The 25,047-nt window shown below is 33.7% G+C and overlaps 1 protein-coding gene across 1 annotated transcript; it reads right to left on the reverse strand.

Moving 5' to 3' along the window:
• Positions 1-2,039: 2,039 nt before the first annotated feature.
• Positions 2,040-8,316, reverse strand: LOC110635054 (protein disulfide isomerase-like 2-3). Its single transcript, XM_021784246.2, has 9 exons — positions 8,017-8,316; positions 6,947-7,105; positions 5,951-6,064; positions 5,710-5,864; positions 4,149-4,248; positions 3,042-3,218; positions 2,810-2,955; positions 2,437-2,583; positions 2,040-2,354 (listed from the first exon to the last, which is right to left on the reverse strand). The coding sequence occupies exons 1-9, from the start codon at positions 8,143-8,145 to the stop codon at positions 2,180-2,182; spliced, it is 1,302 nt and encodes a 433-aa protein (XP_021639938.2). The 5' UTR covers positions 8,146-8,316; the 3' UTR covers positions 2,040-2,179.
• Positions 8,317-25,047: the final 16,731 nt, after the last annotated feature.

Consider the following 25,047-nt stretch of genomic DNA (forward strand, 5'->3'; position numbering starts at 1 on the left):
GCTTTGATTTTGGTTTGGAGCTCCTTGTATAAGATTTAGGGCCTACTTGGGCTCATGATCTATTAGCTGAAGCAGATCCCAAACCGATTGGTGCGTAGCGCGTAGTTTGATTCTCAGCTAGAAATGTGGGTTATGAAACCCACTACTACGGTTAGAATTTGGAAGAGCTCGAGTTCTGTTAATAAATTAATTCTGGAAAGCAGAAGCTGCCAGTTTGGACTTTGATTTTCACCTCATCAAAAGTTCTGCTCATCAAAATGAACTTCTTTAATAACAATATGAAACGAGGGAGAGTTTAATAATTATTAAATTAAATATTTATATTTATATTTATTATATATATTTAAATTAATTTTACGTGAATCTTTATATAAATATTTACTTTTAATAATTATGAAACTTGTTCTCATGTAATATTGGGGTTATATTTGATGCACCATTTAGAAAAAGGTAGCGAATAGAGAGCCACCACATGGCACCCTCTATCCCCAGTCACCCTCTGTTATTTTAAAGCTATTTTTGACAATCATGTTGACATTTCTTAATTTTTCTTTTTTTATGATTTGAAAGGATATTTTGCCCTTTATAACAATAGAACACATCTAGTTTTTTGGGATTATTTGAGAATATAAAAAAAAAAAAATTCTATTAATACCACACATTTTCCCATTAAATTCATATTTCTCTCGACTCTTTCAATTTCTACTTTTTAATTCTCTAAAACTGCGCGTATATAATGTTGTATTTTATTTATTTATTTTTTAAATATCAAATATCAATATTTAAGTGAATTTACTATAGTAATGAATGTGTGCTACATCCTACCAGAATTGATCAAGCGTTCAGTGAAATCAACAAGTGAAGAAAGACTTCACTTTGCACTTTTAATGTCTATCAGTGATTTATCACTTGCTACAATTGACAAGGAAAAGAGGAAATTCGAGAATCTTGATATTTCTATTTCTAATTTTAGGCCACCCGGCATTGACACTCAATGATATGAAGACAAAGTGCCGACTCTGAATCAACTGATATTGTGTATTTATTTTTTAATAATAATTTAAGAATAAATAAAATTGATTGTTGATTTTTTTTCCCTCAATTGTAAAAATTTTCATTAAGATTGATGTATTTTGATTTTTTTTTTATTCAATGTAATGAGAATGAATAAAATTTGTTAATAAAACATTGTCAATGAATAAAATTTGTTAATAAAACATTGTCATAACAATTTTTTTATACAAAACAATTTTTTCATATTTAAAAAACAATTAGTCCCCCTTCAACTCGAATCACAAGGAGAATTGAAATCAAAATAATCTCAAATCGAAACTGGCCATGAAATAGCCTAGAGCTATCTGGAATCGAAACTCATTAAAATTGCCTTGGTCTGATTTGAATACTGGTTCAGATTAAGAACCGGCTTGGACCAATGGCCAAATCTACCCGTGCTACAAACATCACCCAATCTGCCTCCTGCCGTAACAACTCTTAAGGTAGCATTTGATCAAAACACACTTTTTTTATTTATACTATTCGGTAATATTTACAGTATTTAGAAACTTCTATAATTTAGAATTTAAGAGAGTAATTCATAAAAAATTACCCATTATAATTTTTAAAAGATAAAAAGCACGTTTAATCATGTTCATGATACCATTACTTTCATATTTAACAATATATTTTTACCAAATACTTCTACTTTGTATCACTATATAAATAACTAATATTTAACGGTTAACGGCTAATACTTAAATAATTAATAGTTATTAGAACAACTAATATCACTGAACAAACCCTAATCAAATGGCGAGTCTGATTAGTCACATTAAAGGATAAAAAAAATTCCCCATACCCAAACCTGATTTAGGTTGAACCTTCACTGCCCATACCCACCTCACCAACTCAACGGATTCGTTAAAATCCAAATCCATTCAAATCAAATTGGGTTGGGTACCTAGTGGATCAGGTGAACTAGTCATCCTAACCGTTATTCCAAGGCAGCAATGAAGATTTAATATTTGAACAAAATGGACAAATGTCCTAAAAGGATATCTTTATGGCCAAAAAAAAAAGGTCATCCAAATACATGTCATTAGTAACAATCCACACATTGCGCATAATATCAAAATCGTTTGTAACCTGGGTTTTCATTCTCTTCCTCAACTAATTTGCCTTGTCATAACTCATCTTTACTTCCAACATCTTCTCCCATTAGTTCTTCAAGAGAGAACTCATCCTCTTCAATGATCTCTCCATCTTTGCCATCCCATGGCTCGATTTTCACTATTTCGGGGGTACCCTCCAGAGCCAAATTTCCCTTTCCACCACGCCCAGCTTCTTTCGCAAACTCTCTGGAAAACCACATTTAACTGTGTCTAAGCTTTTGTCCATATGGGATAAAATTGTGACATACATCAGAAATAGAACACTTACATAATATGTTCAAGCTCAAATGCACTTTTGAGTGGGGCATATGCTCCTTTCTTCACATTCAAGGCTATCAAAGCTGGATACCCATATCCACCAACACCTACACGCTCCTCAAGATCTGGCTGCTTACCTGCAGCCGCCCAAACATAGCTGCAGAAACCAAATGTTGAATCAGTGATATGTCAGTGTTTCATAACATGTTATGTTTCTATGAACATATTGTATGAACTACAATATCAGACTTAAATTCGAGAATGAGTCATCATCAAAACACAAATGTACAAGTACTTGTGCATGTATACACAAACAGAGACAGAGGGAGAAAGAAAGCTAAGTTGAAACAGATTTGTAAGCAAAGAAACTGTAATATACTTGCCTGTATGGACTCCTTTTAAACTTCTCAGCAACTGATAACAGCTGCTCAAGGTACTTGTTCCTTCCTTCTGCCTTGGAGTCCAAAATGTCAGGTAAGAAAGCAACAAAACAAATAGCAGCAGAACCACACTTCTCTTCCAATACATCCTATGCATTAACAGATTGCAGTTTATACTATCAATAATAGAAGCTTCATTTAAATTGAGCTTTTGTTAGAGACATAATAGGCTTACTGGGCCTGTCAGCTCAGTCACTTCAGGTGGTGCAACATTGGTTTCCAGCTGCTCCAGAGCAAATGATTCGATTGCTGAGGCAGTTCTGGCACCTTCATAAGGAATTGGAGTATCTTTATCAGCACCAAACACCAAGATGGTGGGAAATCCTTGAACATTGAACCTGCTCATCAGAGACTGGTAACCGGACCACATCACAACCATGCCATTTAAAAAAAAATTTTAAGCATTAAATAATGAGAGTGTAAAACTACATCTAATTCAATTACAGGAGACTTCAAGGAAAAACATTGTCTCAAGAAATATACAAGCAATGCAGTTTTCTAATAACGAATGTATACGTTGTATGAGCTAAAACATCACATGCTCTCAACCAGAATTGCACAAATCATGGTGGAAAATGTTGCACATACTCATCTCAATGTGGGATTATTGAGCAGAACTGGAGTTTATTCCACTCCTCCCACTGTGGGGTGGCCCCATGCCATGAAGGGTTCATCATAAGAGCAAAATCTAGTTCTACTCTATAACTCGCATCAACTCAGAATTATATAAGGTAGAAATATGTACAATTTAATCAAAGTACTCATCAACCTGAGTAGGTGAAAGGTTTCCATATAGTAGCACAACAATACAATTCCTCATACAACCAAAGCCTAGCCATCTGAACCAACAATTAGATCAATTATGTTAAGAAATCACTCAATCTAGAAGCTTAAACTTGTAGATGAGGGCTCCAATAATAGTTTTATATCTACAACATACCCTAGCACATAAATGCCCACTGGGCTTGAAGTGTAAGCCAGCATAGACTCACTTTTCCCAGTGCTGAAATATTTAATTAATAAATGAGGACTACTAGGATTCGAACTTTGGACCTTTTAATCTGAAAGACTTTAATACCATGTAATGAAACCACTTTAACTAAAAGCTTAATCTTGCAGGTGAAGACCCCAAGAATCGTTTTATATCTCCAATAAATTCAGAAAGAAAGCAAGAGAGAATCAAACTCTCTCTTTAGTCCGTAAATTGTTTGTAAAAATTATGAAGAAATAAAGGTAACAGGATGCTATAGTTACAAATGAATGTCTAGAGCTTTAAAATTACCTTCTCAGCATCACAGTCAACATAACCCAATTTCACCTTCCCCTTCAAGCTATTAGCAGCCTTCTTCCACTCAGGAGCTAATTTTTTACAATGTCCACACCTTGAAAAGTATATTATGCATAATTTTATCAGCAAATTTGCAAAATGAACATTTAAGGAAGAATACAAAAGTTATGCAAAGTCAAGTATCCATGCAACTTATGCTTAAACCTTATCTTTTGGAATTCAATTCATAACACTCAACCAACTTAAGATCTGGATATAAAATGCCACATAAAGTCAACATAATGAATTCTATTGTGTGAGATTGACTACTCATACAGCTTGCATTTGTCTTAGAATTATAGACTAGAGAAACCACCATCTATTGCCAGTGTCAAAATAATCAACATAGTGGTTGAATCACATATGCAAATGCCAAGAGATTGTTCTGGATTTCCCTTTGCCCGTTGTTCTTCAATAATTAAAAAGATTAGTTTCAAGTCCAAATTACTTCATTTGGAATATGGATTCTCTTCATTTTTATTGATTTGATCATCCTCTAAGTGCCATAATGTGAATATTCATATTCATCTTTTATATGGAGAAATGGAATAATAACCATGTTAATTTCATGCAACATATATGACAATCATATCTAGTGCCACAAAGTTTAATAAATTTGATGCAATGCAAGCAAGGCATGTATGTGTTTTCAGATAGGCAAATGGATGGGCATTCATAATACGTATAGATTATACGAATATCACTCCATTGAGGGATGCTGTTCTGCAAATAATCATAAAAAAAAAAAAATTAAACTTTTTACACTTATTTCATCCTTTAAATTAAATTTTATTTCGTAAGATATTGATTTTATTCCAATTTTATCTAATGGGTTTGGGTTGTGTTATCACGCCAATATGATGCCAAGATGTATGGAAGGCATATACATAGACATAACTTACTGACTTGGGAGTGGAACCCACTTGAGCCCTAAAAGCCACCAAATGGTGGCATTTTGCAAAATTCTCCTCCCTATAAAGCTGCTTAATAGTATGAAAAATACCACTTTTGGTGAATCTTAAGGCTCAAGAGGGGGTCACATTATCTGAGTTATCAATTTTTGTCCAGGTTGGGAGAGATTGAGGTGGTTTGGTCATGTTAGAGTAGACAAGTAGAGCACATTAGGCTAGAGGATAGAAAGAAAAAAAGGGGTAGACCTAAATTGACTTGGAGGAGAGTAGTACAGCATGACTTAGAAGCATTACACATTTCTGAGGATTTAACCCAAAATCGTTCAGAGTGGAAAAAGCGAATCCATATAGCCGACCCCAAATTTTTGGGATAAAGGCTTAGTTGAGTTGAGTTGAGTTGAGTTGGGAGTTTACCACAACCCCACAACAAAATAGGCACATGAGCCTAGACTCATTAAATAAAATTAAAACAAAATTAGTAACTTATGAACTAAGTTCATAAATATTAAAAGCATATGATAGAATTGAAAGCGCATCAAATTCATGGTCTTTCAAACCATTAGGCGTACGATTTACAACATCCCAACCCAACCACCCATACCCACCAAGGTGCAAAGAACTCCACAATCCAAAGTTCTTTACTTTTAAGCACCAACTCATCAAAATTGCGGGAGTTCAATTCAACCGATTCATTTTCAGACTTCTCACTAGATCCTCCAGCCGATTTTCCACTAAGGCGCTCCTTCAGAAGTAACTTTATCTGTTTGAAAAAGAAATGTGAAACCATAACAGTGTAAGAAACAGAATCTATAGATTTTTTTACACAACTGATGAACTATAACAAACCTGCTGTAGTGCAAATTCAGCAATCGGTTTGACATCCCTTTGTCCTTGATAATCTACTGGAGGCTTCCCAGGTGCAAAAACTTTTATGGTAGGAAAACCCTTAATACCATATTCCTGCATATCAATCAAATAGCACTGGTTCACAATTACCACAGCAAAGTAAAATTTAATAACCAAGGAATTTTGGATTAATAGCCAGGAACCATGCTCGAATAATAGATTCATTTGGTACACATTATGAAAAAATGGTGCCTAGCTGAACACAGGTGATGAGGTTAAGGGAGTCATTTTAGTTTTTTGTGAAGCTTTTGTTCTGGGAATAGAAAAGAACTACCATAAGAAAAAGAAGAACAAGAATATGAAGAAATTATTCTCAACTGTTACAACTCTACACAGAACTACTCCTGATGCACAAATCTTGCCATCTAATCACTGTTGGATCCATCAGTATTCAAAGAACTTTTCCCAATAGGTATGTAAGAATTACGCAACTCTGATCATTTGCTGAGAATTTTCTGTGCCCTAGGAGCCATTTTAAGAAACTAATTGTTGAAAGCATTCTGCTAAAAATGAGAATAACCAAATAAGTGATGCTTGGCCAAATTGATTTTGAAAGAAGGAAATCTAAGCATCTTAGATTGCCTGGGAAAAGGTAGGGGCCACAAAAGGGTAGAACGGTAGAGGCACATTACTCATATTATTGCATCTTTATTATAGCAGAAATCTGGCCATGTCATCAAACCTAAATGCTCACATGCTTTCACTTATTCAATGAGGGAAAACCAGTTCCTGGTAAACATTTTGAATGCATTGGATCGACTCGTTAATGCATCTTGCATAAGTTCCAAATCGCTGCCCAAATTGTTAGCTCTTGAGTTCTAATTGAGGTGTGCAATAATTTTTTGATGTTTATTTACTACATCAATTTTTAATTGCATTCACCAAATGCAAAAGAAAGAATGAAAATATTTGTTGCAACTTTCAATTGAAGAAAACCTGAGCAAGTGATTTGTGTGCATCAGCATCAAGAGCTGCCACAGTTGCAACACCTTTCAAGACAGTAGCTGCCTTCTCCCATGTGGGTGTAAGATGTTGACAATGCCCACACCATGGGGCAAAGAACTCAACCAAAACAACTCCATTTGAGTTCAGGACCTGCCAAGTGCCAACATCCAAAGATCTCAATTAATAAACATTATAATTTCTCAACCCTGCAGGGAGCATTAGGAGCAACTAGAACAAACTAGATCCATTAATTTTCTAAAAAAAAAATAAAAAATGCACAATTGTCAATGTTACTAAAACTTCATACAAAGAATGTCAGTATTCATAGATAAAGATAACAAAATGTAACAAATCATTTCTACAGATAAAGCATATGGTCAGATTTGAAATTTTTTGTGAGAATAATCTTACATGTAAAACACAGATTTTATATCCAAATTAAGTACAATAAAATAATTGCACAAACGAAAGAACATCGAATTTGAGTTCCAAATGACTTAATTTTTTTTTTCCATTTCTATTTTCTGATTCAAAGTTCAAACCCACTAAAACCTATCTTATATGTTCCTTTCTCTTTGTGATGGCCTAATATTTGAAATAACAAAGTTGAAATATAAGCTTCAACTAAACTTTTTATATTTCTCAATTTCAAAAATTAAACGATTTCAAATGAAAACCGAATATGGAGCTGGATACATAAGCGCAACAACAAATTTAACAAAGTTTTACATTTCTTGATTGAAGGAGAACGAAAGAAAAGGAGGGTGGGATCGTAAATATTTCCGAAGAGAAGAGCTAGAACTCGAAATAGAAAATAAAAACCAAAACCCATGCTAGATCTACAATATAGAACAGTTACTAATTAAAAACCAATTTCAACGCAGTATACTTTAACACTCATTTCTTCAGCATTTTGTGATCCGACGAAAAGATAATCAATTTCCTCAACTAAGCATAACCAGAACAATTTTCTAGACCTTTAATTTAACAAAAGCTCCAGATTTGCTGTTATCTTTCATTTTCCCTCAACTTTCTCGCCTACCAAACAGAAATAAGAGTACCTTGGACTTAAAATTGGAGGGGTTTAGCTGGAGTACAGGAGATGATGGACCATACAATGCATTGCAGAGACCAGAAGCGAAAAACAAGATTGATAGAGCTGTCAAAAATGGAGATGATGATCGGTGCATTTTCCTTCTCTTTTCTCTCTCTGAATGACAGAGCAGAACCTTTCTCCCGGGACACAGAGAAGAATGGAAGGAAGGATAAACCCTTAGCTGAGAACAAGCTACGTGTGCTGGCCAATGAGAGGTTGACACGTCAATTTCTAATGAATATCCGAGTATTTGCTCGCCTGGATCTCTCCCGTACTCCGTCGGTTAGTCGGCGACTTCATATTTGTCCCTATAGGAAAATTAATTAATTTGCTTAGTTTAATTTTTGAGAAATTTATTTCGTCCTCATTTATTCCATAATTAACAATTAAATTCCTTGTTTTTTTAGAAATAATTTATTTAATCTCTAACATCTTTTTTCTTATATCTCGTTATTTTTTTTATTCACTAATTTTTTTTTTAAATACATTTCAATTTTATTAGTTAAATAAGTCAAATAAAAGATAATTATTTTAAATTTTTATAATACTTTTATGGCTCTGCATTTGTCCCTTCTTCTCATCCGTGCCTAAGGGTTTGTTTGGATGAAGCGAGGAAAGGGTAAATTATGAAATGGTAAAAAAGGATAAGGAAATGGAGGGTTAAGGAGAGTTATAATAAAAAAATCTGATTGTTTGGAAATGAGTAAATTAATGAAAAGGTAAGGAGAGCTAATACATATTATTAATATTTGTAAAGAGGTGAATGGAAGATAAAATTAAAGGGTGTAGAAATAGAAATATTCATAATTATACTCTCTCACTCCTTACCCTTCCTTACTCTTATTTACCCTTACCCTCCATTAACTCACATTTTTCCAAATAAGGGTAAAATAATTAATTATCCACCTTTACCTTTATTTACCCCTCCCTCATCCTCATCCAAACAGATGGATGAAAATGAATGAGAGATAAATAAAGGTAAGAAGTGTAAAATATATTTTACCCCTATTTGAAAAGAAGTGAGTCAATGGAGGGTAAGAGTAACATTTCCTTATCTTTCAAATCTCAATTTTTCTTACACCCCAATTTGGAAAGGGAAGAAGGTAGAAATTGAAAATTATGAATATTTCTAATTATACATCCCTTAAATTTACTCCTCTTTCACTTATTCTCAGACATAAAGAATATACATTATTTTTCTTTACCTTTCTATTAATTCACCACCCCCCCAAACATGAGATTTTTTTTTCTTATAACCCTCTTATCCTTTCCCTTCTTTACCCTTCCTTACCTGTCCATTACTTATACTTTCCTTATCTCATCCAAACATACCTTAAGTTAAACTAAATCTGTATGGATGAAAATCACTTAGTATTTGTGAGTATCAGACTTAATTAAATACTATTAGGATAGGTTTAGATTTGAAAAATAATATCCATGCCTTGTTCAGAATTTTTACGTTGAGTACTTATTATCCAAACAAACCCATTTATATAAATAAGTAATTAAATATAAAATAACATAATTTTATAACAATATTTAAAAATTTGTATATATATTATATTTTTAATAAATAGAATTAAATATTTTATAGAATTATTAAGTTTTTTAAAATATAAATTATCAATGTAAATATATTTTATGCAGTTTATTAATTAAAGACTAATTGGATAAAAAAATGTCAAATGTTTATATTAATTCACATTTATATCCATAACTTTTAATTTTGCGTGAAATAGTCATACATTTAAGATTTGTCATAATTATATTTAATGGAGTAAAATTAAATTTGAAAAGTTAACAGTAAATTACAATATAGTACTTGAAATTTTGTTTGATTAACAAATTAAAGTTTTGGATATAATTGTAATTTAATATAAATTTTTGACATTTTTAGTCTAGTGATTAAACTTTGTATTTAAAAATAATTTTTATTTTACATTTATGTTTAATTGAAACTTTATACTAAAAAATATTTTTATTAATTTTAATTAATATAATTATCTTTTAAATCAAGTCAAATAAATTTATGTACCCAAATATAAAATGTATAAATAAATTCATACATTTTTACAAAATAATTTTGAAAAGAATATATAATTGAAAATAATATATCTTACATAGATTGTAACATTCATTAAATAAAATATGTATTTTATGTATAGTTTATTCATTAAATAATTGAAAATAATATTTTTGACATTTTATTTTTGCATTGAGTTTTTTCCCCCCTTGAATTAGAATTTGAATTCATTGGTGAGTTTTTAAAAAAATTAGTAAGTAATAATTGAAAAAAAAATTATATGTAGACTTGATTTATTATGTGGATCAAAATATATGATATATAATATTATGACATATAAATCATATGATTTATATAAGTTTTTCACAATACAAATCTCATGAAAAATTAAAAAGTAAAATATACAAGTTTTCCACAAATTTTCATAATTTTTTTTTTCATTTTTCTTTTGTGAAGAGAAAAATAGAATTGTAGAACCATGCATATTTTTGCTTTGAGTTTTTTTTTTTTTTTTTGCTTTTCAAATAAAATTTGAATTCATTAATGGGTTTTTCAAAAATTTAATAAAAAAACAAGGAAAAAATTATGTTTAAGCCCGATTTATTGTGAAATATAACATATATACATTAAATAAAATAAACATTTTAATTAGAGTTAACTATATATAAAATACACATTTTATTTAATGAGTGCTAAAATTCAAGTAGGATATACTCTTTTTAATTATATATTCTTTTCAAAATTACTTTGTAAGATGTATGAATTTATTTTAATATTTTATTTTCAGATATATAGATTTATTTGACTTGATTTAAAAGATAATTACATTAATTGAAGTTAAAAAAATATTATTTGGTATAAAGTTTCAATTAAAAATAAATATAAAATAAAATTTATTTTCAAAATATAAAGTTTAATCAATTGACTAAAAATACCAAACGTTTATGTTAAATCACGGATATATCCAAAACTTTTATTTGTAAATCAAATAAAACTTTAGGTACTATGTTGTAATTTAATGCTAACTTTTCAAACTCAATTTCACTCCATTGGATACAATAATGACAAATCTTAAAGGTGTGGCTATTCATACAAAATTAAAAATTATGAATACAAATGTAAATTGACGTAAATGTAAATTGATGTAAATGTTTAACATTTTTTGTCCAATTAGCCTTAAATAAAATATATAAAGTTAAATGGGTGTGGGCATTTTTGTGTAATCATAATCGGATTTTGGTTCAAGTAATTTATAATAAATTTTAATGAAGTTTGAGATGGGTCGAGTATTAAAAACATTAAATGAGTTTGGGTTCAAGTTCAAATATAGTGATTTTCATTAATACTCTATTCGTTATCATCCCTATAAATCTCTTTAATATAGTAAAATCTATAGGGCAATCTGTGATTTAATTGGTACATTCCCCTACCCACCTTGGACAACATACTATTTTCATTCCAACTTCCTCTATACTGATATTTAATCTTCTTGAACTCTTTCAACAAGCTCCTCCACTTATGGTGCACAAAATGTAAGTTGAATAAAATCCCTTTTTCCTCATTTTGGCTGCTATTTGCTACCATAAGTGCTTGTTTAACTTATAAGTATTGAATAAACTATTCATTCCTCAGTAAAGAGTGATCAAGCTTTGAGTTTTGTTTTGAAGCCATGTCTTTGCTTTATTTTTAGGTGCTTTCATTTCATGGTTAGACTCACCATTGTTTTTTCGTTGAGAATCATCTATACTATTTTAGTATTGTTACTGCAGCAACTGTTGCAAGTGAAGGTTGTGAGGATTGTGAAGATGATGTTGATGAAGTGACAAATCACTATTGATCAAGACAACTTCGATAATCATGCTATCTCTAGTGGTGGGCAGAACTAAATCTTTGTAGAAATTGAGAGAGCGAGACTTTTTTGATAAGTAGATGGTTGAAGAATGGATTATATGTTTTGGGGTAATTATTAGTTTTTAAAAGAATTAGGGTTGAAGAAAGTGAGAGATTTCATGGGAAGAAGAAGAGAACTCATTGTTCATAGAAAATGAATAAGGACTGGGTGAAATTTTTGGTCATTAAATAAAATTATATGACTTTGGCTAGTAGACTTTGAGGTAATTAATAGTTGGGTTTGATTTTAACAAAAAAAAAACCAATTTGTTAATGAAATATAAATTTGAGAAGCAATTTGTTACACAAAATTAAACCAAGGGCTAACATGTGTGTTTTGTTATACCTTTAAAGACTTACTTATAATTTACCTTATATATACATTCCTTAAAACTAAAATGTAAATCCACCGTATAAATAAAGCATAATCTTTTCTTCTCGTTCAATCCTTTAATGTAAATCCACCATATAAATAAAGCATAATCTTTTCTTCTTGTTCAATCCTTTCTCTTTAATATGCTTTCAATGGACCGCATTTATAACTTTTCCAATAATGACGAACACAATATTTAGACCCAAGTGTCTTTTATTGTAATTCATTCACTATTTTAATCTTTTTAAATTTTCTTTTTATTACTTAAAGTGAAATTTAGAAAGTGTGCCACTAATTTCTTAATCTGGTTTGGCAAAAAAAAAAAATCTCTTAAATTCTTAAATATGGCATTAAATTTTTATTTAATTGGGCCAATTAAAAAGTTTTTTAAATTTTTGCTAGCAAAAAAATATTGTAAAACCAAGCGCTTACTATTATGCCAAAAACTTAAGCTATTAGCAGAGGCGCAACTCCAACTCCCTATAGCGTAGCAGTACAAATGCTATAGGTTGAAAAGATTGGGGTAGGATGTTGGCCCACTGGGTTATCCCCACCCAGTGCCAACAATCCCCCCTCCCCCCTCCAAGTACTGCCAATGATTCAAATCCATGATCTTGGCTCTGATACCAATAGTTGGATTAAGCACTTACCATCGTGCTAAAAGTTTGAGCTATTAGCAGAGGCACAACTCCAACTCCTTACAATGTAACAGTCCAAGTGCCATGGGCCAAAAGTTCTAGGCAGTATGCTGGTTCACTGGGGTTATCCCCACCCAGTGCCATATACCCACATTTAACTTAATCCCAATTACAAGTTAAAATTTTAAGAGAATATATTTTATTGTTTTTTTGTATGTTGACCCCTAAAAAAAATTCTTTTGGATCCACCATTGGCAGGTTGGATTAGGTTAAATGTGGGTGTATAATGTGGGTGTATATATATATATATATATATACACCCACATTTAACTTAATCCCAATTACAAATTAAAATTTTAAGGAAGCGATGGCTCCTGCCAATAGTGGATCCAAAAATTTTTTTTCTAGGGGTCAACATATAAAAAAATAATAAAATATATTCTCATAATTGTATTCAATGATGTCTAATACCCTAAAAATTATTAAAAATTGAGAAGGGTCAATTGATTTCTCATTATAATTTTTTCATCAAAAAGAGGATTCAAGGCTGTTTGTTGGTTTTTCTGCCACACCTTACTCCTCCATAAGGCATAATATGATCTCATAGTATACCTAATAAATTACTGAACTTCGTCTACCGATAACTCATTAAATATACTACAAGGGATTTTAAACCGAATTCAACTCATTTTAAAGTGAAAAGTGATGTTAAATCATTACTAAAAAGCCTTTAAATTCAATTTATATCATAAGTCAACTTTTTGATAAATCCAACCTTCTGCAAAATTTATAAAATTTCGGCAGAATGTCGGTTGTAATTTGAGAAAACAGTTCTTCAAAACCTGAAAAGAAAGTACTTCCAATGTAATTTTCCCAATCCCAACTCCAAAAATCCTCAATACAACACAAACTCAAAGCAATTTCAATATCCATCAATTCTCAATTCAACACAATTTAAAATAAACATCAATTTTATTTAACTTATTTAATATAAACACAAAAATCTTAATTTTTCAAAAAAAGAGAACAAAAATAATATCATTAAAAATTTGACTATACAACTGCTCAACTAATACAAAAGATATATATGAACAAAAATATTTACGCCAAACTAAATGATAAGGGGTATAATTAATATACCCGTATAAAAATCCTCAAAATATGCTCTTGTCATTGTAGTAACTCACTTTGCTACTTTGTCCTTTCACTTATCTGCGACAGCAAATAAAATCTATCATTGAGTAACTTTTATTCAGTGGTGCACAATAAAAATTTAAAGTTGTTGAACATAAAAGCGTACATTGATAACACATATTTAAATCCTTTCACAATCACATTTCATGAAATTGATGTCAACCTTTACAATACCATTTTATCAAAATAATTAATAAATTACAGTGTTGCTAATCAATACACAACTTAGGTCATTACACAGAATTTCTAATCGATGCCGTGTTGTACACCACAATAAGGCAATCTCAATCCCACTAATTGAAATCAATGAGGGAGGTGGCTAACTAGTTATATGAGTACTCAATTCAATCTCAACCTCAAACTGAGAAGCCAGAGAGGGAGGAATATAACCAATCTCAACCCCATAAATGGAGGAGGAATAAAATGATACTGTCATACTAAGTGTGAATCCAAAACCAAATTCAAAATCATATTATTCAAACATTTCATGCAAAATACTAATCAATTTTCATTTCAAATTCATATTTACAAAGTAGGCAACACAACATTTCTTAAGGCATTATTTAACACAAATTATTCCAAAATGTGTTTAAATAATTTTCTAATAGTAAACCAAAAGTGAAAAGTTATCGTGCATAAGCCTCTAATGAGTCGCCTCTTTACCTTGACTCACTTGTTTCCTATCCTTTTCAGTATATTTTTCTATTGAAATACATAGTTTAAAACATTTTAATATTCATTCAACTCATTTACCATAATTGATTCAACAATTAAATTTATGCATATTAAATTTTCCTTATAAGTTTCCTCTAAGGGTTGAATTCTTTGTATGTGGTATGTTTATGGTTACTATTTATTTAATCAATTGGTCAAAATGTTTACTTCCTCATACTAAATAGGTATACTAATTCTTATCATCCCCACATACCACATTTTAGGTTACATTTTTGTTGTCATTGATTGCCAAATTAAATTTAAAGTTTCCTAGGAGGAATTACAAATTTTCAGTTTTGAGTCACTTGATTTTACTGTTCCATTGGATCTTCTATAGTAGAAATTTGGCCAACTTTCCTTCATCAAACTTGTTCCTTAATGTCTTAGATTTAATTCCCTTTTTGAATCACTCCATTTGGAGTTTTGTAGCTCAAGTTATGCTATTTCTAATGTGGCTGGCTAGATTGATAAAATCTAGAATTCTGGGCACAATTCTGGTTCTGTCAGATTTGAGGGACCAACTTTGGTTAGCAATTTGACTAGGTTTTGGCTAGAATTTGGGTTGGTTTCTTCATAAAAGTTGTTCTACTATGTATAAGCTTTCCATTAATATAAAAATCAGGTCATTTGGACATTTTTACGCCAAGTTATGACCATTTGAACAAGTACTGTTCATATAGTCAATTCTGTACAGTGGCAGTGTGCATAATCCAGATTCAACCTAACTTTTCACTAACTTATGGTCATTTTTAGGGTTGGCTTTCTACATGAAAGTTATAGCTTTGGGTCTTAATTTTCATCTCCAATTAGCCTCACACCAATTGGAGCAATAGAATTTCAGTTATGGCCATTTAAGTTTACCATGGTCAGGCTATCCAGATTAGACCATTACCATTCACCATTCAATTCCAATTTCAACTATGCAATCACACCCCATTTCACACCAATTGACCAATTTAAGCCTCAATTAGGTCAATTGGCATCCATTCACCAATTCCCCTAAATTTTCCCCAAATTTCCCATTGATCAGGAACCCTGATTCACCAATTATTTCAATTCATGAAATTTAAACATACAAATCATTTATCCTTAGTCCTTTAAGCATTAATACACATTTAATTAGATTAGAACACTTCAATTCCCCTCAATTGAAAGGCTGGCTGAAATTTCTCCCTCTCCCAATCATGCAAAATTTTCAAGTTTCTCAATATAATTTCATCAATTTCTATATCAATTCACTCGATTGCACTAAAAAAAGAAGATTGAATTAACTCACCTTTCTCTTGAATTTCCAAAGCTCCAATTTCTCCAATTTCTTCTTCTTTCTTATTCCCAAATAGCTTAGCAAGGTCTAGGGATAGATTTTGATGTTGGGACTTAGTAAATTTATGGAGAATTTTTAGGGTTTTAAGAGCTCCCAAAACTCATCCATGGAGGTTTAAGTGAGAGAGTGAAAGAGAGAGGGAGTGGGACGGCAAGCAAGAAGAAGATGGAATGAATTTATTTTGTATTTTTTTTATTGGTCACTTTATTTAGTAATTATCCCCTAATTTCCAAAATATAAATTAATAAATTTTTTATTACATCATGCTTATCTAATGGTGATATCATAATTTACCTTTTTCTTTTCTTTTCTTTTTCTTTTCCTTCCACAAATCTTCATGTTTTTAATCATTTTTCAGAATTTTAATTTCCTACATTTTAATGGACATTTAGGCCAGAAGTTACCTCTAAGGGTGAATTGACTATTTTGCCCCTCACCGGTCTGATCCGTTTCTCCAACAGTGCTAAATTGCTTCCGGAACACTGATTTAATTATTTGAACTTGTTCTCAATTCTTTTCTGTGATTTTCATATTGCCCTTAGCTTCGCAATAATTCTTAGGCCTGGGATGTCATAGGGTCCCACTCGAAAATAGGGCAGAGACTAACCTCGCAGTCACTTTTCAGTTCAGTCACCCATCGCTGTGGCCTTGACTCATTTAACCCATTATGCCTTGTTTTCTTAATTTTCATTTCATCTTCATGTACTAGCTATTTATTTTCATTTATGGCTTTTATAGATGACTTAATTTTGGTTCTAAACCCCTTGACTATCCGGACCGACATCGATCACCGGAATAGTGGAATGTATAGGACTATGCATGTAGGGGTGTTACATTTTCAACCCCGCAAGTGCACAGATCGCTAACAAGTAATAAAGTAGTGAGTGAAGTATCGTCCCACGAGGAATTTAGTTAGTAAGTACCAAACTACACAGTAGTTCTGATTATTTAGGCTACCAAATATGAATGAAGAGTATATTAAACTTATTTTGGATGCTGAAAATAAACTTTGAATAAAACTATCTATTGAAACAATTCCAGAATTAAGATTTCACACTGTAATTTTATAATGGATTTTAATCTTGTCTATTCATTGGATTGAGGATCGTCACTTTGATGGAAATTAATCCTAGGATATCCTAGGTCCTCTCTCAAGGCACCTAAGGTGTGTTCTAATTAGAGCCAAACCCTACTTTTGTTGGTGATTAGTCCTAATAAAACCCTTTAAGATCTATGATTAATTTTAAAACTCCACAAAGGTCATTAGCCTATCTCTAGGTTAGATTTTCTAGGTTCAAAATCTTGATTTTCTAATATTAATCTTCACCTTTCAGTCCTTCAATTAATATTTGTAATCAATACTAAGTGGGTACCTATACATTGCATGCATTAAGATCACAAGAAATTGAATCAAATGGCAAAACCCAAATCCAATAAATAAAACTCATTATTCATCCATAATAATAATTACAAGCATTACTCTCCTAATTCCATAATCAAGGATTTACTCACTCATAGTGAGTTTAACAAACATAATAGAAATAAAATAAAAGAACATAAACAGTTTTAAAGAAATAGAATAAAAGAACTGATGAGGATTTTTTGCAGCCTTGAACTTGTGGAACTTCGGTTGGAGGCTTCCCTCTTATACTGATGATCTACTCTCCAAGATGGCTGTGAAGAATGAATATGAAGGCGAGATTAGGTCTGGAATTAAGATTTTTCTCTTAAAACTTCAAAACTAAAAAACACCCTTCTATTTTCTGCGGCTCCTCTATTTATATTGAATGATCTAAGGTTAGGTTTTTAGAGTCCTCAAGGCATTAGGAGTCTCTTCTCTCTGTCAAAGCTGGAGCTAGAACCAATTCAGGAAACTGATTGTCGCGTGATATACAGCCCGTGTGTCACTACACGGCCCAGGGCCGTGTAACTTACTGGAGCTTGAATTATTGCATCTTGTATCGGGACAGGACTTTACACGGGCCTCCGGTAGTTACACGGGCCTCAGGTACGGCCCGTGTGCTTTTATACTTTAGGAAAATCTTCAAGCTTGGCCCGGCAGAGACTTACACGGGTTGTCATATTTTACACGGGGCATGGTACACGGCCTGTGTACTTTGATTCTTCCTAGGCTCTTTGTCTTTCTCCTGGCAGTAAGTTACACGGGTCTATGGCTTTGATTACATGATCGGTGTAAGGTGTATCAGCAACACTTCTCAATTCTTTAGCCTTTCCAAGCTCTCTACTCTGCTCCTATGCCTTTGAACCTCTTCAAAACATCTGGAAACATATAAAAAACATAAAATTTAGAGTTTGGCAATGGAATTTATAAAATTACATGAAATTGATGATTATGCATGAGATTACTTATCTAAATGCTATGAAATATTATACAAATATACTTAAAAACATCTATATAATACAAGTATATCAAATACCCCCAAACTCAAACTTTTGCTTGTCTTCAAGCAAATTGAAAACCTTTTTGGAATACATTTTAGGGGAAAACTCAAAAGTATAACCATAAATTCAATATGCATATAATTGAACTCCTTCAACCTTCATGCCAATTCCCTTCCTTTAAGGGGTAAAGGTTTCAATAGCTACCTGCTTAAAACCTCACCCCTCCTTTTTGTGGTGTTTCAAGCAATTGCTCCTCTATGTATGGCTATTAATAAGTTACAAATTACCTATTTTACCAGGATAGACTTATAAAATACTCACTCACCTCAAATTTAGCCTCTATTATGGAAATTGCTGAGATTGATTTAATTCCAACACTATAGGCACATCTCAATTTCCTATCTCCACTAATGTAACACATACTTTCAAAAGATCAAAAGGTATTTAAAAAGGTTGTAATGGGGTTAAAGGATGATAATTTGGTTACCAATGAAAGAGTTTTAAGGAATGCAAATTTGAGGTTAGCTTTCATGGACAAGGCCTTAAGTATACCAAGTTTGTTATGTTGATTTTTGCATAGGGAAGAAGGGTTTATAGTGCCAAGCATACTTGTCATGGTGTTTAATTTTAGGACTCTTCTCTCCTTTTTTTTTTCATGTCCCTTTTGTCTTTTCCCCCAAACTCATTGCTTTTGTTGGCTAGAAAGACAAGTTTTTCTTTGATTTTAATTGTATACTTGCACTCTTCTTAGTATTTTCATCTTCTTCTTCTTTTACATTTGATATGCTTATCCTTTATACACTAGACTTCCTCAAAAGGGTGAGGTGAGTGTTTAGGCTAGGGGTTAGGTAAACATGAGTGGGTAAACAAGGAAAATTATACAGGTGAAAATATAGGCTCAAGTTGGCTGCAAGGAGTATATTGTAACTAAGGGTGGCTTAAGGCTTAATGGGACTAAATGAAAGAATGCTTTAATCATCTCTTTTTCAAATATATGCTAGGATTTCACCTCGATAGGTCCAAGAGACTTGGGGTGCCTATGAAATAAAGCATGAACAAACATAAAACAAAAATAAGAGTTAAAATAAAGGAAATTATATAAAAAAATAAAAATAATAATTTTGGGTTGCCTCCCAAAGAGTGCTTATTTATAGTCTTTAGATGGACTGTTCCCTCATTATTCATGGTCTGTCTGGAGGATGATTGAAGGTGCAGTTGGCTCCCTTCTCTATGGGTTCTCCCGAGAAGTATGGCTTCAGTCTTTGCCCGTTCACTTTGAATGCTCTTGAGGTTTCACTCCAAATCTCTATAGCTCCATGCGAGAAGACTTGCATAACTTTGAAGGGCCCGGACCATCGTGATCTTAGCTTTCCTGGAAAAAGTTTTAACCTAGAGTTGAAGAGCAGGACAAGGTCTCCTTCTTTTATTTCTTTTCTTGCTATGCGTCTGTCATGCCATCTTTTGGTTTTGTCCTTAAAGATTTTGGCATTCTCATACGCGACTTGTCGGATTTCTTTCAACTCATTGAGCTGTAGGAGCCTTTTTTCACCAGCAGCTTTGAGGTCAAAATTCAGGGTCTGAATCACCTAGTAAGCTTTGTGTTCAAGCTTGACAAGGAGGTGGCATGATTTTTCATAAACTAGTCGAAAGGTTGTTGTACCAATTGGAGTTTTGTATGCAGTGCAGCATGCCCACAGTGCATCATATAACTTTATAGACTAGTCCTTCCTTGAGCGATTTACTGTTTTCTCTAGAATCTGCTTCAGCTCCCTATTTGAAATCTCTACTTGGCCACTGGTTTGATGATGATAAGGTGTGGCTATCTTGTGAGTCACTCCATACTTCTTTAATAGTATTTCAAATTGTTGGTTGCAGAAGTGACTTCCTCCATCATTGATTATTACTCGTGGTGTGCCAAATCTTATGAAGATACTCTTCTTAAGGAACTTTGTGATCACTTTGGCATCATTGGTTGGCGTGGCTGTTGCTTCTACCCATTTTGACACATAATCAATACTAATCAAAATATACTTGTTTTTAAAGGAGGAGGGGAATGGGCCCATGAAGTCTATCCCCCACACATCAAATAGCTCTACCTCAAGTATACCGTGTAGTGGCATTTCATTCCTTCTGGAAATGTTACCTGTTCTTTGGCATTGATCACAAGCTAGCACGAAGGATCTCACATCCTTAAACATATTAGGCTAGTAAAATCCTACTTGTAAAATTTTAGCTGTTGTTTTTATGGTACCAAAGTGTCCTCCATATGGTGATGAATGGCAGTACTTGAGAATGCTCTCTATATCCTCCTTCAGTATGCATCATCTTATCAGCCCGTCATTGCATCTCTTGTACAGCAGAGGTTCCTCCCATGTGTAATATCACACATCGTGCAGAAATTTCTTCCTTTACTGATAAGACATGTTGGGTGGCAAAACCCTACATACAAGAAAATTCACAAAATCAGCATACCATGGAGCTCAGGATAAGGCTAATAGGTATTCTTCCGGGAATGAGTCATCTATTGGCAACTCTTTAGCTTTTTTTAAGTCCTCGTGTCTCAGCCTTGAGAGATGATCAGCTACCACGTTCTCGACCCCCTTTTTGTCCTTGATTTCAAGGTCAAATTCCTGAAGGAGTAAGATCCATCAAATCAATCTTGGCTTCACTTCCTTTTTATTCAAAAGGTATCTGATAGCAGCATGGTCTGTTTATACAATGACTTTTGATCCAAGAAGATAGGATCTGAATTTGTCAATCACAAACACTACTGCTAGGAATTCCTTTTCTGTGGTAACGTAGTTGATTTGCGCGTCGTCAAGTGTTCTGCTAGCGTAGTAAATGGCATGGACTTTTCTATCTTTCCTTTGTCCAAGTACTGCTCCCACAGCATAATCACTTGCATCGCACATGATTTTGAATGGTAGCTCCCAATTAGGTGGTTGCATAATAGGTACTGAGATCAAGGCCTCTTTTATCGTGTTGAAAGAAGCAAGGCAATTTTCATCAAAATCAAAGGAAATATCTTGACTTAATAAATTTTTCAATGGCTTAGCTATTTTGGAAAAATCTTTGATGAATCTTCTGTAAAAGCCTGCATATCCCAAAAAACTTTACACTTCTATGTTGGTGGTGACATTTTTTCTATGATCTCAAATTTTGCCTTGTCAACTTCAATCCCTCTTTCTAATATCAGATGACCAAGAACTATGCATTCTCTTACCATGAAGTGACATTTTTCCCAATTGAGGACCAAGTTCAATTCTTCACATCTTTGCAATACTTTGGATAAGTTAGCTAATCAATAATCAAAAGTAGTTTCATAGACAGAAAAATCATCCATAAAAACTTCCATGATATTTTCAATATAATCGGGGAAAAAATAGCCATCATCCATCTTTGAAAGGTAGCAGGGGCATTACAAAGACCAAAAGGCATTCTTCTATATGCAAAGGTTCCGTAAGGGCATGTGAATGTGGTCTTTTCTTGGTCTTCTAGGTGAATAGAAATTTGAAAGAATCCCGAATACCCATCTAGATAACAAAAGTAGGAATATTTTATTAGCCTTTCTAGTATTTGGTCAATGAAAGGGAGAGGAAAATGGTCTTTTCTGGTGGCACTATTTAATTTCCTATAATCTATGCACATGCGTCAACTAGTGACTACCCTAGTAGGGATCAGTTCATTATTTGCATTCTAGATGACAGTTGTCCTGCTTTTCTTAGGCACTACATGTACTGGACTAACCCATTTACTATTAGAAATTGGGTATATAATACCTGCATCTAATAGTTTCAGAATTTCTTTCTTAATTGCTTCTTTCATGTTTAGGTTAAGCCTTCTTTAGTGTTCAATAGTGGGTTTACTATTTTCCTTCATAGGTATCCTATGCATACAAATCGAGGGATTAATCCCTTTTAAGTCTTCTATTTTATACCCTATAACCTTGCTATGGGTCCTAAGTACTCTTAGTAATTTTTCCTCTTCTATATCAGACAGGCTAGCATTCATAATAACAGAATATTTAGAGTTTGAGTCCAAAAATGTATACCGTAGTGAGGAGGGGAGAGGTTTAAGTTCTACCTGTTCAGTGTTGTTTTCTGGCTTACTTTTGGGTTGTTCCTCCTTTAGCTCCTCCACCTCAAAAGCTTGAGCCAAGGGTGGGGGTGGATGAGCTGCTAAATATTGTGCGCAAGCTATAATTTCTGTGTTTTCATTATCATCAGTGTAAGTGTGCAGTAAGCATGCTTTAAGGGGATCTTTAGGATATGCTTTACGCAATTCCTCTTCAACTTGTTTGTCAACCATAACAATTTTAAAGCATTCATCAAGTTCAAATTTGTGTTTTATCGTGTTGAACAAGTTGAATTCCACTTTTCATCTCTTACCTTGAGAGTTAGCCGCCCATTTTTTACGTCTATGATTGCTCCAGCGGTTATCAAGAAAGGTCTTTCCAAGATGATAGGGATTTGAACATTCTTTTCCATTTCAAGGACAACAAAGTCAACTGGAATGAAGAATTTGCCCACCTTGATAGGGATGTTCTCAAGTATGCCCATAGGATATTTAACAGACCGATCAGCTAATTACAGTGAAATTATTGTGGGCTTCAGTTCTCTGACCTCTAGCTTTTAACATATTGATAGAGGCATTAGACTCACACTTGCTTCAAGATCAAAGAGGGCCTTGTCTATTTTCTTATCGTCAATGAGACAAGGTATGGAGAAGCTTCCTGGATCCTTCAGCTTTGGAGGCAGTTTGTTTTGTAGTATGGCACTGCATTCCTCTGTTAGAGCAACAGTCTCATAGTCTTCCAGCTTTCTTTTCTTTGACATAATTTCCTTAAACAATTGGTATAGGATGGTATCTAAGAAAGTGCTTCAATGAACGGAATGTTGATGTAGAGTTTCTATAAAACTTCTAAAAGCTTCTCAAACTATTTTTCCAATTTTGCTTTCTGGAATCTCTGAGGAAAAGGTAGGGGAGGCTGATATAGCTCTGGTAGCTTCTTTTTCTTCCTTGCTTCCTCTTCCTAATCCTTCTTGGCTTCTTCCTCTTTCTTCTCTGCTTGGCTTTCATATTTATTAGAGGTTTCTTCTATTGGTTTTTCCTCTAGTTGTTCTAGAATTCTTCCACTCCTCAATGTAACTACCTCACAATGCTCCTTTGGGTTCATCTCTGGTTGATTAGGTAGTTTACTAGCAGCTTTGCTTGAAGAACTTGCTTGCTGAGCAATTTGATTTTCAAGCATCTTGTTGTGAGTAGTAAGTTGGTCCATTCTGGAAGTTAGCTGCTTGATCATTTCATTTTGTTGTTGTTCTGCTGCTAGGAGGCCTTCCATTATGGATTCCATAGTCATCTTCGGTTTAGGCTGTTGAGGTTGAGGTGGTGCTGGTGGCTGTGCAAAGTTTTATCCTCTGTTCTGAAACCCAGGAGGTGCTGGTGGTCTGTACCCTTGCTGTTTGTTCATTGGCTGATTTTGCGAATTTGACCATGAGAAATTCTAGTGGTTCCTCCATCTAGGGTTGTAAGTATTTGAGTACGGATGGTTGAAGTTTCCTCTGTTATTCACATAGTTCATCTATTCTGTGGAGGGTTCATTGAAGTTGTTGAATTTCGAAGTCGAATATGCTCCTCCACAATCGTCGCTGTGCTAGTTGCTTGTATTAATAACGTTGGCTTGCATTCTGTCAAGACTGTCGACACCATATTTTGGCCGATCCCCAGAATTAATAAACTTTGAAACCGATCCCCAGTACTAAGTCTCCCGAAACCAGGATTCTCCCGAACCGTGCGATTTTTCTCCAGTGAATGGACCAAGACCTGGCCACCGCGAGAAAGGGGCCTCACCTGTTGTTGGGAAGGACCCCCTTCCGCGCCCGGAACAACTGAAGGAGGCGGAGGCGACTCTTCCCTCCGAGGAGGAGATCGGATTACTTCCACCTCGGAGATCGGCGGTCCCGAAGGTTGAGACGAGCCTTCTCGTATTTCCCCGGGCTCGTGACGAGGTGTCTGCATCTCCTCGGCCCGCTTCATCTCCCATACCTTCCGGGAGATCTCCCTCTTTCGCTTCTGGCTCTCCTTGGAGGCTTCGCCGCTTGCCATACCTGCACAAAGAAGAGGTCAGTGAGATCGCTAAGGTCTTGAGATCTGAGATGTAGAAAATACCAATGCCGAGGTCAGAGAGCTGAAGCCCGCGATCTTTGCCGGTGATCAATTCCATAGTCCAATGGTGTAGCTCGGCAGTCACCGCATCCAGGCAAGAGACCTTCTCTCTGCTCGCCTGCTCTTTCAAATCCATCACCATTGTGCCCTCTTCCCTATTCAGGGCAAGGTGCCTCGGAATTAATGGACCCTGATGCAGCCAACTGCGTGGGAAACCCTCAAAACCGTTTGGGATTTTGCTTCTCAGGATAAAAAAGCGGTTCTTCCAATTC

The sequence above is a fragment of the Hevea brasiliensis genome, chromosome 7 (genome assembly GCF_030052815.1).
Source record: "Hevea brasiliensis isolate MT/VB/25A 57/8 chromosome 7, ASM3005281v1, whole genome shotgun sequence".
In the NCBI taxonomy this organism is placed as follows: Eukaryota; Viridiplantae; Streptophyta; class Magnoliopsida; order Malpighiales; family Euphorbiaceae; genus Hevea; species Hevea brasiliensis.